The following is a 16,986-nucleotide window of genomic DNA, read 5'->3' as shown; positions in this document are numbered from 1 at the left end:
TCACTTTTCATCACTATTTCGCTGAACCGCTATATTTTCGGAGGCTGAAATTTTGTATGTGGTTCATTTTATGTTGTAGAAGTGCAATTAGTAAGGATTTTCAAATATACCAACTGGGGCGCTAGCCGCTTCATAAAATGAATTTACTATTTCATCAGTTTCCCCATTTCCTTAAATTTCCGGTGGGTGAATTTATATTCAGTATCAGCATTGTACCCGTGGGGAGCCGAGGCGGATTACTGATTTCACAACGTGGACAAGTATGCCAATAGATGATTTAGATGTTTTTCATTGTCTAAGTCGCTGATGATGACTTTTCTCTGGAGAATTGGTTGGATTTAAGAACATCGACTCAATGTTGGAAACTTCTGGGGCACTTGTACCATTTTAACTAGAAAACGAGGCCCCAATACTGGACAGTGTGCAATATGTCAAAAAACAAAACCACTGCTTTCTTTCAGTTTTTTGTATTTATTATTGTATAAGTGGTAATAAAATATACAAGTTCACAATTAACAAAATGTACATTATTCATTTTATATATTATATACTATAGTAATAAATTCAATACATGCAAAATTAAAGATATACAAAGGATATGTTCAATTAGAATATCGTACACGAATCACATCAAAGGTAGCGATGGTAAAACAAAAACTATTCGTTTTTTCTCAGGCAAAAATAATGTTCATAAAAACCGCGATATAACAAAAAAGCAGAATCTCCAATCATTCAATATAAGTGAGTGGCAATTAAATAACACTTTCAAAACATCTGGAATTACTGTGTAATTCTTTTATTGCATTAAAATTTATAACAGTCACTATTACTAACATAGTTACACACCAATGTGAGGCTATTTTTGAAAGTTCAGTCTTAACCTCAGGCCACAGAGCTAAACAAAGAAATAAATCAAAAGCGGAGCTCTGTTATTAACTTACACAGCATCAATGTTTTGTTAGGATTAAGGATAGCAACTACGAGCTATTCAACCTATCAGATGTCTGTGTGAGATATTTCTTTCTCATATGGGAAGCAGTTTCAATGTGGAATATGCGAGAATTCCTATAAATTTAAATGGAATTGATGAATCATGAAAAAGTTCATAGTGGCAACAGTGTTCGTGTAAGAACACCAGATGAGAAGGACCTCAAGTTCTCGGTGACCGTTGTTTTATTATTTACGAAGAAATTGACACAGAACATGAAGATTTTACTAAGGTAGGTTGCAAGAAATGTGTCAGGAATTTGTAGTACAGAGGACTTCTCCAGCTCCAAAAGACGTATGAAATAATTGAAAGTTAGGTTAATTGTTGACGCTTCACGACTGGAAATTAAAATACACCAGGAAACAATTCAGATAAAGAATAAGTCTCCAGAACTTCACGCTTTTATCATCCACGCAAGTTATAGCTAATTTCACGTCTTCTGAGGAATTTCAATCCGGCGCCCAACATGGGGCGCCGGACAACGAAATTATTGATCCTTCCACAGAAGTCATTTGTATCTCAAATAATTAGTTTATTGAAGATATCATTGACTCAAAGTTTATGATAGGATTGAGCTACGGAAATATTGCCAGATGTGATTGGAAAAAAAAATCATTCATGAAAGCAGATGTGATTGGAAAATGCCTTGTATTGCAAAAAATTCCAAAACACTTATAACACCTAACTTCCATTTTACTTAGTTCGATTCTCAAGACGTTTCCATCATAACTTCACAAACAGTTTTGTTCCGTCTCCCCTATTTCCAAATCCACTTCAACATGTTCGGCACGTTATTCAAAAATAACTTCACCAACAAAAGTTTCTATGGAATACTTGTCATCATATTTACACTCGAATGTTTGCGACTATCACATTTACTATGCTTACACTTGAAAAATTAACGATGAAAAGTATATTGGTCAAACTTGGTGGACTTCTGAAGGACGTTTCAAACAAGACCTACATAAGTCACCAAAGACTTTAAAATTACAGAAATCTTTTGCCATCGCCAAAAAATCAAGGACATCGACCACCGTTCTTGCTACCCTGTGACTTTCCATGACACATCAAAGTGAGACTATATCTGCCTCGATAGCTCATGATCACTTTCATTTGTTTATTTGTCTATCTACCAATTATCACTATGTCTTTGTAATGTTTCAATTGAATGGTGTGAATAGGGAAATTATATACAAGAGATGGGGGCAGGAAGTGAGGATACTAACATCTAAACAGGATAACTTTGTACATTTTTGGTAGGTCGAGAAAATTTTGAGAAGATTATCAGTGATCCAGGTCAATTTATAGTTGAAAGAAGTTTCAGTTGTCGACAGTGAACAAGAAGTGCAACAGAAATCGATTTGAACAACCCTCAAAACAAACACTTATTTCAAATACCAGAACTATACTGTTTTCGACGCGCTTTTCACCCAGTTGGTGTCTTCGTCTCCTGAAACCAACTGGTTTAATTGTCGTTAATTTTTTTCTGCCGCCCAACGTGGGGCACTTTTGATAAAGCAAAAAATTAATAATGCTTTAATCAAACATCTTTGGCCAAGAGCCATTGTAGGAGTTTTCAGAATTTTATGGTTTCATCAAATTTCACAACCAATCAGGTGACACTGTGATAATATAAAGATGAATATGAAGTAAAGTTTGAACGACGAACATAAATTTAATAAAAATGTTCATGTATTTATTTGAATTTGACTGAATATTCAAAGGATAATATCAATTTAGTTGAAATAATTTGCTGTTAGATCATTCAAGTAAATCTGCATTCAGATAGCTTTACATTAATATTTGAAAAAAAAAATGTTTATCACATGAAATGAAAAAAGTCGAATAAAAAAAAGAATAAGTGACAGTTTCTAATCTGTGTTTTGAACTACTTCAACATTTTTTATATTTTCAATATCTTCCATTCAACAAATTTGTTTCGATTTTTTCATCAGTATTTTATATAACTTCCACATCTCAAAGAAAGTCCTTACCCTCGAACTTCAACAAGATAATAGTTACATTCAAATGATACTAACTCCCACATTCAAAAATTCCACTTCTGATGGCGCCCAACGAAGTATCCACTGAATATGTCGGACATTTAACACCGCAAGATCGGATTGGGATAATTCAAAATCCATTGAAAACATGTCATGCAGGAAAGGATATTTTTTCCAATTTAGGATAAAATATTGTGATGATAAGGGATATCAAGGGAGACCGCTCGGAAATTCGTCTGGTCCACAGGCGATTTCAATTTGTGTAGAGAAAACACCTTTGCTAAACTCGATCTCAAGACTTCTGGGCCTGATAGACTCCAAGACCTCAACATATATATGGGAAATCTGATTTCCAATTCAGAATCTTCTTTGGTAATATGAAGTATGTGTTTGCAACGAACGGTATCAAACTACAGAACCAGTTCAAAGCAGTTTTGTTGCCGCACCGTTCCAAATAACTGAAATTCAAATTATAGTTCATGATCACCGAAACCCTCTCAATCTCTACGACAATCTTGATTATTCCGGCGCCCAACGTGGGGCTGAACTCACAACCGACCCCTTTCTTCGGTTCGCTGCCTCAATCGAACTGAGCTAGCGTGTCCTCCAGCTTGCACACTATATTCTTGTAGAAATTCAACTGTTCCTTGAGGAACGTCTTCATCGTCAGCCGGAGATCGGTATCTCTTTCGTTCTGGAAGTGGTCCAGTTCCGCGAAAACAGTGTACGTCAGTACGTCTGCGCGACGCCTGACGTCTCCCAGCGCCACTTGCGCGACTTGCGAGTTCCGCTCGCACTCTTTTTTCTTCTGCTCGGAGAGCTTCTGCATGTTGAGGAGGTCGGGAAGGCTGCTCGTTATACCTTTGTAGATGTAGAGCTTGTCGAAAAGTGGTTGCCAGTCGATTTTCGCTTGTTCCTCGTACAGTTTGCCGATCATCATGTAGGTGGAGCCGATGCTCTTCACGTCTGGAAAGATAAGACGTTTTCTCGATATAATTTTCGGAGACTCATGAAGGAAAAATGTATTTGATTGATTAATTGAAAAAATTAAGACGAAAGTAGGGGTTGCGGCGCCATAGAGAACCCCCACTCCTCCACTTTTTGCTATAACCCAGTCCACCAATCAGAAGATACCGCTCGCACAGCGGGAAATTCAAATTGTTCTCACTTCAACGAGATTCGTGTCTCGAGATAGGACGTCGAATTGGGATAATAATAATAATAATAATAGCTTTATTGTCCAACAATTACCCAGTTACAGGACAATATAAAATTGTGTTCACAATACTCAACTATAAACAAAAAATAATATGAAAAAAAAAAGAAAAACTAATTCTAATTGCCTACTTCAAGTAGTTCAAGCAATTCTAATAATGTTATGAAGGTTAGTGGAGAATAAATCACCATGGGCACAAATGCTATTGAAATTTGTGCACATAACATATATTGGGGAATTGAGCATGTTAGTTCTTGCTCTGAGAGGTCTAAAAATAGATTGAAATCGTGAAGATAGCCGTGGTATATTGAAGTTAATTTGTTCAAGAATTTTAGGACAGTCAACTCTCTCATTCACTAACAAAAAAATATGAGCGACGCACATTTTTTGCGATGCTCTAAACTAAAAAGTTCCAAACGTTCATATATGACATCATTACTGATACCTCTCTCAGGGTGAGAACCATCTATTCTGAAAATTAGAAATTTACAAAACTTTCTTTGAACTCTTTCATGAAATATGTCTACCAAATGTTAATTTATAATCGAATATTACCCCTAGGTCTTGGATCTCAGCAGATCTGAATCCTGTATTACATAAGGGAATGTATAAACCTCTTTTTTTTTCGACTATAACTCACTACTTTACATTTCTCCACATTGAGTTTCAATTTATTATTGCTACACCAAGCAACAAGAAATTGTAATTGAGATTGAAGATTTACACAATCACCTACTTTCTTAATTATAGAAAATAATTTCAAGTCATCCGCGAAGCATAACCGCTCACAAGCTAAACTTTCACATAAGTCATTAATGAACAATAAAAACAAAAGAGGACTTAGGTTGGAGCGCTGAGGCATACCAGAAGAAGCTATATATGTTCTAGATTTATAACTACCATACTATCTACACGTCAGATAGGATTGCATCAGCTGACAGGCAGTATTTGAAAAACCAAAACTCATCAGTTTATTGAGCAAGACACCATGATCAATTTTATCAAATGCTTTAGAGAAATCCGTGTATATAACATCAACTTGGCCATTGTTATCTAATGCTTCGGAAATAAATTGAGTAATAATGACGAGATTTGTAACAGTAGAGCGCTTAGTAACAAATCCATATTGATATTGAGATAGTTGCCGTTGAACAGAAGCATATATGCGATTATATAAAATAATCTCAAACATTTTAGAGAACATACATAAAATAGATATGGGTCTGTAATTCCCTATACATGATTTTTCACCACTTTTGTTTACAGGACATACTTTAGTTAATTTTCGAATATCTGGGAATGATCAGACATGAGTTAAAAATTGTCGTTAAAGGTTTCGCCAATGCTCCTGCACAATCCTTCAACAAAAATGATGGGATCATATCTGAGCCTGATATCAGTTTGTCCTTTAGTTACTTCAGTTGCATATACCTCATTTTCTTGAATGGGGTAAAAATGAATATGAACATCATTATTCACTGTACCAATTTTGTTCAAAAGTGAGCCAGATTTTGAATACACCTCACTGAAAAAATTACTGAAGGCATCAACAATATCTTGAGGATTCTCGAGTTTGTTTGCTAAGTAGGTTACTGATCCTGATATTCTTGTGCTGTTATTCTTAGAGTGAACATATGACCAGAATCTGCTAGGATCTCTAGACAACATTGTTTGTATGTTAGCAAGATAGTTATCTTGTGCGGTTTTTATTTGGCTTTTATTCAAAGCACGTAAACGTTGGAATTCAAATCTATCCTCATCATGTCTAAATTTCCAGAATTTTTTTCTGAATTTAGCCTTCTGTTTAATGTTCTTCATGATATCAGAATGAAATCATTTAGGATAAACATGACTGAAATTTTTGAATTTGGGTACAAGATCCTCAAAAATACCATATAAAATGGAATATAGGTTATCGACTAATTTATTAACGTCCTTGGACGTACCTAAATTACTCCAATCAGTTTCCTCTATCTCTCTATACAAAGATGGAAAGTTCGCTTTCCTAAAATTACATGTGATGTTCGATTGGTTTAACTTGAAATTCTTTTCTTTGATGTGTATATCAGCTATTTTGATACTTAATGCAGGATGGTGGTTATCTTCAGGTACAAAAGACAAATTTTCATGGGTAACATAACAATAAAAAGATGAAAAAACTAGATCTAACATTCTGTTCAGGTAATTAGTTATACAGTTTGACTGTTTATACTCAAGCATGTCAAAGTAGTTGAGGGTTATACGCGTTTTTGGATCATTAACATCCCTTTCGATGAACTTTGGAACATTGGATGAGGTGCCTTCATAAATTTTTGGAGGATCAGACTGCGGTCCAAATCGGGACTCAAATATTATTGGGGGTACTTCATCATTATTCGAGGTCCAAACAGAGGTTCTATCTCGAGGCCTAAATCTCGTTGAAGTGAGAACAATTTGAATTTCCCGCTGTGCACGCAATAGCTCCTGATTGGTCAACAGGGTGATGGCAAAAAGTGAAGGAGTGGGGGTGCTCTATGGCCCTACATCCTCTACTGACCCAAGTAACAATTTGTTTTCTGTACAAATTTAACTGTCTTATATTCCTCATTCATTACATTGTATACTCTTTCTGGACAAGTAGCCTATTTTGAACTTGTGGATATTGAAATTCCAAAATTGCTTTGAACTTTTGATTAACCTTTCAAATATCTAACTTCTGAAAGTCTCATCAATTCATGAAGAATCAAACTTTCTGATTACCTGTTGAATTGACTTATGATCCATATTAAAGAGTGGCCTGAAGTCATTGGGAACATTCCTCTGTTGAAGGAGCATACAAAATGATTGTAGTGTTATATATTGATTTGTCAGTTATAGGCTGATTTGTATCATCAGAGTATATGTGATGGTTTTTTGAGGGGATGAGCATGACAGGAGTCATATCATTAATAATAATGAACAGTAATGGTCTCATGATTGAACCTTGGGGTACTACTTTTGATTGTGTATCATATATTGAGGTTTTTAAATTTCACTGTATTATGTAAACTCACCGACAGACGCCTTAGAGTACATCCCCTGCTGGTTGAACTCGAACGCCGAGCCCAAAGCGAAAAAGCTCTCGCCTATCCTGGAGAACTCCCTCTTGTACATGTTGCTGCACTTCTTGTGCTGGTCCTGCGCCGTCTGCATCAGGTTCTTGAGGCACTGATCCATCTTGACGACATACGCTAGGTTCTCTTCGATCTTCTGATCTACCAACGAGGAGAGGATCTCCTTTTCGGGAGCATCGACGCACGTGCAGAAGTTGGCGCCTACCAGCTGGTCTCGTTCGGCGTTCCGCTTGCCCTGCTTCCATTGCTTCTCGTCGGTGCACGTGAGGAAGTGGATCCAGACGTCGCAGGTAGAGAGGATCGGATGTCGGCACATATAGTCGATAAACTCCTGGAGTTGCGCGCGGCGGTGTTCGATGAAGTGCTCCTCGTAGCGGCCGGACACCTGGAGAAGGATGGAGGTTGGGAGAAACGTTTTTGAGTAGTGATTTTCACCGTACATGAAAAACGGGTTTGTCGTCACTGATTAAGAGATTTACTAAGGCAATATGTCTGAATTTCGCTACGAGAAATTAGTTTTCAGGAAATGAAAATCTCTTTCATGTTCGTATATATTTTTAAACTATACAGTCAAAGTATTTGTATCTGTTCAGTCCCGGAAAAATTCTCCTGAATTTCTCCTCAATCAAGCATGTTTTATATGTATTGTTACGTTGTTTAAGAAGTATTGCCCGTTTTTATAAGTCTACTCATAACTGTAATATTTCAGTGAATACTCATTCAATTTATTCAAAATAAGCGCCATTTGAATCAGCGCACTTTTGTCAAGTTGTGTTAACATGAATAATTCAGTGAGCATAACAATTATGTACTTGGGGCTTGATGAAGCAGACGAAGGCCATATCTGCAACCGTCTGCTCGCGAACAAGTGTAAAATGCCAGCCGCTACATGAATGGCAGAACGTCTCGATCTTGAAATGACCTACAGAGGATCATCGTGCCTCCTCCCACCGCTATGTTTCATCCAAGGTCACTCTAGTTCAAGGTCAAGTATCAAGGGCAAAGTAGATCGTTAACATGGAACTCTGTGCTCAAGATTACGACGCGCTCATAGCTCAAGATCGTTTAAGGTCTTCAAGGTCATATGACGTACACAAAGCTCAAGCTCCTGTGACGTAATTCAAGGTAAAGGTCAAGTGGTGGGGGAGGGGCTCAGGATCGGTATAAATCAATTACTAGTCAAGTACCATGTCAAGACTTACATCGGCCAGACCAAATAGGCGATACAACGTAAGCAACGTACACGTCTTTCCTCTTTCAACAATTATTGGCGACCAAACACATCAATATCGAGAAAACAAAAACTTTAGCAAGCAACGAAAACTTCTACTTTTGAACAATCAAAAGAGGCTATCGAAATTGAAAAACTACTCAGTAGTATGAATAAGAGTTCCAGTGAATCAGTGTAGGTCTAAACTTCAGACATCACCAAAAGATAGCGAATGAGACTTTGCCGAAATGTTGTGGAAATAATCCATGCGGGAATCAAAGTTTCGTCAATAAAAGTGCATATATTGATTGATTGACCTACTTATCATCTGAATGACTCCATGTACAACTTCAACAACTATAACAGTACCAAATAATGAAGTACCACAAACAAAAAACAATTTTCAGACCCCCTCATTTATTTACCTGCTTATCCGGCAAGGGAGGAATTGCTATCACATTAAATTTAGCTGTCAACCTATCGTGCAACCAATCGAAATGTTTGTACCGCCTGGAGACTTCAACGTTGGAGAAAGAAGGCGTCAGCTGGTAGGCAATAAATGATTTCAGCCCTCCCATCTTGGTAGCTTTCTTGGGGGAAGCTATCTGCACGGTATAAGGGTTGGTGATAACCTCCCATCTTCCTAAGATGTCGTCACCCTCTCTCGATATTCGATACTTTTTACTGACTGGAAGGTTGTTGAAAGTACCTGAAATATTTGACAATAGTTACCAGCGAAATTTGAACAGTCACCTTATTTTCTAATAATTCACATAGATGAACAACAGTAAGGCCCCCAACACTTAACCCTGAAGCACCCCAACTCATTTACTCTCGACATTTGTGCAAAATGGACCTGTTACGTTATTGGCGAGTAGGAGGAAAAAGAAATTACCTACGACAACGGAGTGACTTGATTCATTAATCTAATTCTGTACTGTGTCAACAGTTCGTCGAACCCAATTCTGGTTCATTCATTGAACGAAATTAGGCAGTTAACAACTGTTGTTAACAGCAATGAATTACTTGTGCATTGTTTTTAAAACAGTTCAGAAATGAACCATTGCTTTAGAGTTCTAGAGTGAGAGTTTGAAAGAAAGGAATTTTGAAATTGACATAAATTTTTTGCAGTTAACATACCAATTTTAGGAGAAGTACAAGAATTTCATTTACGCCCTTTTCATTTTGAATACAGCAAGTCATCTGCTATAATATCGAAATGCAAAGAAAATCGAAAGACTGCTGTATACAGTGTTATCCTCAAAGTACGCACCATATGGAAAACTTATTTATTAAAGGTTTTTCGACAAAAAGTTATTCCTGATGAAAGTTTGCGCATTCCCTGAAACTGAACATGCACCAACAAAATACAGTGAAACACACGTAATATACGAGGAGACTTTAAATATTTGATTTTGAGACAAGGGTAAAGTACTCTAAATTTGGAAAACTTCGGGAAATGTTATTCAAAAAAAGTTGTTGAGCATTGAAAAATACAACTAGATTTGAAGTCATGGCCTTCTAAGTGGAGTTATATTTTTTTGCCCATTTTTTTTTTAAATGGGGATTACGAAAAAAATTACTAAAACGATAAATAGAAAACATCCTGTATATGACGGTTTATTTTAAACGCCTACGGTATAAATTACACAACTATGGTGTTAACCACTGTCAATTTTTTTGAAGACATTTTTTTCCTTTTGTGAAGTTATCATCCTTAATAGGCAAAAAAATAGATTACCGCTGCCAAAATGAATAAATTGTTATTTTCTATTTTTTATTGACAATTGAAAATTATAATTTTATAAAAAATACATTACAAAATTTTTTTTCTCTAATTTTTTATTGTTTCAATGTCTCATGGCTAAAAACTAATTAATAATATATTTTTTAAAATTTTTTACAGCTATTGTTATTAAATTTATTATAAACAAATACATTGTTTATAAACAATTTGAATTTTTTTTTCATTATGTTAATTGAAAAAAATCATGATTTTCAGAACAAAAATGGTTTCTTAAAAAAATTTCTTTGTTGCTAAAAATGCGTTTGTTAATTAACAATCGTTTTTTGCAACTAAATATTAAAATTAAGGAACCGTTTTTTTTTAAATCATAAATTCTATTGTTCTTTAAGGTTTTGAAAAAACTTTTTTTAAATTCTTTTTTCAATTGTTTATTTAAAAAAAATTGTTAATAAATTCATAATGAACAAAAAAGACTTGAAGCATATTTGTCATAACTGCAAAAGTTTAAAAGTAATTATAAAAAAAAAGACAAGTATCAAGGTATCACAATATTAAAAGTTTTATAAAAAATAGAATGAATTAAAAAAACACATAGTTACTTTTATTATAGAACAAAGTATTGAAAAAAAATTGTTTATAACAATTTTTTTTAAATAAACAATTAAAAAAAGAAAAAAAAAGTTTTTTCAAAATCTTAAAGAACAATAGAATTTATGATTTGAAAATAACGGTTCCTTAATTTTAATATTTAGTTGCAAAAAACAATTGTTGATTAACAAACGCATTTTTTAGCAACAAAGAAATTTTTTTAAGAGACCATTTTTTTTCTAAAAATAATGATTTTTTTCAATTAACATAATGCAAAAAAAAATTTCGAATTGCTTATAAACAATGTTGAAAGTTTCTCAGATACTGTAAATGTCATGTACTGTTTGTCACTAAACTATATGTCGTTTACTTTTTCTATGTTTTACACTGAATCTACGTTCTATACATATACTTATACCTCTGTTATGACAACCTTAAATGTACTTTATACATACTTGGACTAATAAACTATGATTATGATTATGATTATTTGTTTATAATACATTTATTAATAGCTGTAAAAAATAAAAAAAAATATTAATTAGTTTTTAGCCATGAGACATTGAAACAATAAAAAATTAGAGAAAAAAAATTTTGTAATGTATTTTTTATAAAATTATAATTTTCAATTGTTAATAAAAAAATAGAAAATAAAATTTTTTTTTTGGGAAAGTTTTTGGCTTTCTACTATTCCATCTCATACAAAAAAAAGGGATGAGAGAATCTTCCAAAGAAAGGAAGGAAGTAAAATTTGAGAATAAGTAACTCTATACATGAATGTGTAGATCATGCAAAGAAGTAACTTTCAGACACAAACTGAAAGAAAGTCCTCCTGAAACAGCTACTTTCATATAAACATTGAATTACACGAAAGAAACAAATTCTTTCGAAACAAATACTTCTATATGAACACTGAATTATACAGAAGATACTTTTCTCTACTCAGTTTGTATTTCAAACATTTGTTGTGGAATAAGAATCAGATAACATTCACATGAGTTCTACTTTGAAATAAATAAATAAAGTATTCATGCATTAATTTCATTATCCCATTATTATATAATAGTAATGATCTTATCGTGTAGACGTAGACTATTGAGGAATTTCAAGTAATGAGATATTTGTCTTCGATGGTTCATTTTTTTTTCATTTTATTTTGGCAACGGTAATGTATTTTTTTGCCTATTAAGGATAACTTCACCAAAGGAAAAAAATGCCAGGGTTTTAGTTTAATAATTATAGGGATTTTTATATTAACTTTCAATTCAGAAAAAGTTATTGATTAACAAATTTATAATTAACGTTAAAATTGGGATAAACATTTTTTGACTACGGATTATTGTTTATTGATGTATCCCAACATTACATGAATTTTTTCATTCCTTAATATTTACATTTAATATGTTTAAATAATTTTTTTTGTTTTTATGTCAGAGTGACGAAAGGCGCGCGGAAGCCAGACTACCCGCTTTTGGCTCTATTTTCAGGGCTCTGTAAAAATTATAAATAATCGAGATACAGTTTCGGGAGTCGGGACTTATTTTACACAAATTCATTGATCTTTTCAAATCTTTTTTCAAATTTCCAAAATTTTGAAAATTTTCCGAGATATTAAGAAAAAACTAAAGCCCCATTTTTTTTTATTTAATTGTTTATAACTTTTATAATTTTTATCGGCGCGTTTTAAGACCTTCCCTTAAACTTTCTAGACAAAAATACGAATCGAATGACACCTTGGTCGTAATTTTCAGACAGGGCTGAAAAATGTCACCAAAAAGAGCTAAATCGAGTACATGTGAACCAGACTACAAAATGATGTGTCACAAGACCCCCTTTCCATTGAATTTTTTTTCCCAGACGACGCTCAGTCGCCACCTTGAAAGTTTCATCTGTCAATTTCACTTCAAAATAAAGTATTCATACATTAATTTCATTATCTCAAATTTCAATATTTTGAGTTGACTCGTTGAAAAAATAAAAGGAGGGGCATTAAAGAAATGCACTATATAAACCTCCCTTTTGAATCACCCTATGTATTAAAAAAAACCGCATCAAAATTCCATGAGTAGTTTTGAAAATCTGAGCATATATAGAAACAGACAGCGGGAAGCAACTTTGTTTTATACTATGTAATGATTTCCATAATAATCGCATCTGTAACACATCAAATCAATATCCTTGATAGTGTTAGTTGGGAAGAAACTGATAAATGCCACAGATGATAAAATGTAATGTGGCATACAAATGTTTCAAGCAAAAGGGTCTTCTCGGAAATCACTTATTGGACAGAGTCAGCTAGATAAAATTTATGACACCATACAGGGTGTGTACGTTAAAATATTCAGGTGACTTATTCCTGCGACAATTCTAAGGCAAAAAGTCTATATGAACTCGTTTTTGGAAATCCTTCAGTTGGGAGATACAGGGTGTTGGAATTGAATGTTTTTGTTTGTTTTTTAAAAATAACTTTTGCAAAAAATAAGTTGTTTGCCCGAAACTCGGAACCTGGGTTTTTTTGACGTGGGAAATCATAACTTCATATTAATTTTCATGTGATACCTAGAGGGGGCTACGTACGCTGTAATTATTTATTTTAAATTGCTGTAACTGTTTTGACAGTAAACTTTTGGAACCTTTCATGAAAAAACCTGAGTTTTGCAGTTTTAAAAAATAAATGAGGGGACTACAAATGTCATTTCGAAATATGATAATATGGAAGCAAAACATAACACATATGTTTCATTATGAAAAAACATATCAATTATATCCGCAATAAAATTGCTGAAAAACTATTTTTCTTTGGCCGTGTAAACAGTTGCTTACCGTTTCAGACTTTCATTACAGTTTTCAAATCAATCATTCAACCACATTTCGATTACTGCGCTACTTTACTATCACAATTTGAAGCAAATTGTTTGTCTACATTGCAAAAACTACGGAATAGAGGCACGCACCTAATTTTAAGATGTAATAGATATACGCCAACTACAACAATGTTGGAAAACCTGGATTGGCTTTCTGTGAAAGACCGTCGGTTCTATCTTACCATGGTATTCATCTTCAAAATATTGTCTGGTAATGCACCCTCATATTCCCAATTTATTGTTTTTCATCACCACTAAGGGGAATTCTAATTTATATGTACCACGTTTGAAATTTACACGATCCATGAACTCCTTAATCCATAAAGGGCTATTGGACTACAATAACCTCCCGCTTGAGATAAAACAAAGTGAATCTATCATGACATTCAAAAAAGGACTTACTAGTCATTCGAAGATACAACATCCACATTAACGTCGATATTATATATATCTAGTATTTGTAATTTACATTGTTATTTTTCCTATTTATTGAATGTTTGGATAATTCCAAGTATACATATTTCAGTGATATGAAGTTGGACTGTGACTTTGTCTATCGAATTTCAAAATGTTTTTGTATATTATGATGCCTATTTGAAATAAATATATTATTATTATCAAAAACTCACCTAAAATATATCCCTCCAAACCAGATTTCACGTACACAGAGAAAATATTCAAACTCTTCTTGGTGACAGTACCTTTACCATCGCCCATGGTACTGCTACCACCCAGCGATACATTGTCGTGTTGAACATTACTGCCACCATAGGGAAATAGATTTTGATTCGTTTCATTACTAAAAATGAGATTTTCATCAAGAAAGTTGAAATAATGTAATTGCAGGAGCATTCTACCACGTTTTTTAGGAAACTTGTTGACGATAGTCATATTGAGTTTTGTATGCAGACAACACAAAATTCAAACAAATTGTTTGAAACGTGTTTGAAACCCTAATAAAGGTAATGAAGATACTGTTTTATTCCCAGCAAGAAGGCAATAATACCTCAATTCATTAAGAATTTCAGTATTTATCAGACACAAAAATCAATAAAGGTGAAATTAATTTTTGAATTGAAGGGGACAACATAAAAATTGATGGATAAATAAATATTTCTTGAGAAATGTGAAATTTCACCTTATTTTCTTCAACATTTTCATGTACTTATTAAATTTGATTGTATTTCACATATGTTATTGTAATTATATTGACAGTTTCTACAGCTGTGAACAATTTCGTCGCATAAAGCCTCATAAACTGAATTTTTCAACTACTCTAGCCTAAACTTCCTTTCAAAGTGGTAGAACGTGTCCCCAACCTAAGGCTACTTACTTGTAGAGATTCTGCGGCTGCTGATTGTTACTCCCAATCTCCGAATACATTGTATCGTCATCCCAATCATCCTCATCATCCCAATCGTCTTTCTGATTGGGTGGAACCCGTTCCGTCCACTCGTTTTGTGGCAGTACGGGGGCAGGTATGCTAGGGGGGTTCGAACCGCTCACCCGCTCTACGTAGGCTTCCGGGAAGAGCCCTGACTGCCCCCTCGAGTTGATGCCTTCCCACCATCCCTCTCCGACATCAGTCCTGGTCACTGTGAGAATTTCCCCAGTGGAAATTGTCATCTCTGCTGTTCCTGCTTCTCCTTGGAAATCGTACAGCACCTTCACTTTGAACCCGGCCATATTTTGCGGGGGTTTCTTATCAATTGTGGGTGGAAGTGAAGGCTCTCGAACCCCTGAGTTTCCTATCAGGTTATTGTATATGAAGTTTGTTTTGGTTAATCTCACGATTGTTTACGGATACTGGTAATTTTGTTGGGTTTTGCGATGGTAAATATTGTTTCACAGCACGAATATTAACAATTTTCACTTTATTTTCAATGACAATACCTCTTTAGGATGTGTCATCCGTGTTTACGGAGGAAGAAATGAAATTGAGGTATGACGTTTGCGGTTTGACAGTAGTTCAATCGATACACTTACCAAGCGAGTATAGTAAGAAGGTTTGCTCGGTAGTCATCATGTCACAATGTGCAATCACTTCCATGTATGTGACGTTATTACGCGTCAGGTAAATTAACGGTGAAATTAACCGAGAAAAGGCACTTATAAGGTTAGCACAAAAAATATTTGCACATATTTTTGTGACCTATATCATAAGAATACATTCGCACTTCGCCAATGTGGGCTACAACAATTTTGAAATACTATTACGGATATTAAACGAGTCATTTTTTGTGGGGGAAATCAGAGTTTTCATCGACCTTAACCTTCCCTATTCTCTATTGTTATGAATAACACAGGTTTGAAAAGGGCAATCTTTTCCGTTCACTCCAATAAGTTATTGCGTAAATTCAAAATAGTTTTCACTAAGAAAATGTTTTTTGTATCAGTAACCTGTCTAATAAAGTCATCCATTACAATTTTCATATTTTTCCAGATTGAAAAAGGTATACCCAAAGAAGCCCGATCAAAAAGTCACTAAACCATATTTTCTTTACAGTTGAGCATGTATAAAAAAATCAGGTTGAAAGAAAAAACCAGTAAGGAAAATAATTTGCTTACTTACAACGTACTGCTGGGTTAGTGTGTGTCCCTTATTTCAAAATGTTCATACAGTATACTAACATGATTTGATATCAACTTTTGAAAGACATCTACATCAAAAATTGAAAGGAATAGGCATTCTATTTCTCAATCTTCACACAAAAAATGTGGCGAATGAATTACTTTTCTCCTTTCTTCGGAAGATTCTCTTTCTATCTACATAAAATTTTCCAACCCAGTAGTTGGAGGGGGATGCCTGATGAAATTTGAAAAGGAGGAGCCACAATCGTTCTTCATAACTCTTTGGTCAAGGTTTTCAACGCATCTCTAGATGATTTATTCGTGAAACTTTCTTCTACTACGAATAGTATAACTGATGTTCAGCCACTGATTATGAAATCTATGAATCTACCACACCAGAACAAAGAAAATATCTTTAGAGTCATCAAGTTCACAAAATTAATAAATTTGGCATAAATAAAAGTCATTGGTATTCAAATTTTGAGATAGCTCACCAGAAATAATGAAAAATACAAAATCTGCAGAGAAATTTTGATACGAATTGAAAAACTTTTTTTTGAGAAATGAAGTCTCCTGACTATTGAAGTTTTTTTCTATTGGAGAAATTAAATCCCTAACTAGGGTCTTTTGTTAAGTGCTTCCCATCTTTAAATTTTAATAAAACAAAGTGTGTATTCATCTATCATACAATACTTTTTACAGAAAAT

At 34.1% G+C, this 16,986-nt stretch overlaps 2 protein-coding genes across 3 annotated transcripts in view; both read right to left on the bottom strand.

Annotated features, from left to right (window-relative positions):
- The window catches only part of LOC111515309 (CD151 antigen), a 29,865-nt gene that overhangs the window by 12,356 nt on the left and 523 nt on the right, over window positions 1-16,986 (bottom strand). The window lies entirely within an intron of this gene.
- On the bottom strand, window positions 452-16,941 carry SH3PX1 (sorting nexin 33-like protein SH3PX1). Its single transcript, XM_074182456.1, has 5 exons — window positions 15,042-16,941; window positions 14,338-14,507; window positions 8,935-9,218; window positions 7,240-7,684; window positions 452-3,957 (listed from the first exon to the last, which is right to left on the bottom strand). The coding sequence occupies exons 1-5, from the start codon at window positions 15,392-15,394 to the stop codon at window positions 3,572-3,574; spliced, it is 1,638 nt and encodes a 545-aa protein (XP_074038557.1). The 5' UTR covers window positions 15,395-16,941; the 3' UTR covers window positions 452-3,571.

This window comes from Leptinotarsa decemlineata, unplaced genomic scaffold, assembly GCF_025532065.1.
Source record: "Leptinotarsa decemlineata unplaced genomic scaffold, Ldec_3_MD MMD2_tig00026328_RagTag_RagTag, whole genome shotgun sequence".
Classification (NCBI taxonomy): Eukaryota; Metazoa; Arthropoda; class Insecta; order Coleoptera; family Chrysomelidae; genus Leptinotarsa; species Leptinotarsa decemlineata.
Note: the sequence above shows the minus strand (reverse complement) of the source record. Positions and strands in the feature narration are given on the sequence as shown.

What these genes read in the sequence shown, in the direction of transcription:
- SH3PX1 (XM_074182456.1), bottom strand. Translation starts at nt 15,394, where the DNA reads ATGGCCGGGTTCAAAGTGAAGGTGCTGTACGATTTCCAAGGAGAAGCA. An exon ending in CAGCCGCAGAATCTCTACAA is followed by an intron (nt 14,508 to 15,041) that starts GTAAGTAGCCTT and finishes TCTCATTTTTAG; the next exon opens with TAATGAAACGAATCAAAATC. An exon ending in TTTGGAGGGATATATTTTAG is followed by an intron (nt 9,219 to 14,337) that starts GTGAGTTTTTGA and finishes CAAATATTTCAG; the next exon opens with GTACTTTCAACAACCTTCCA.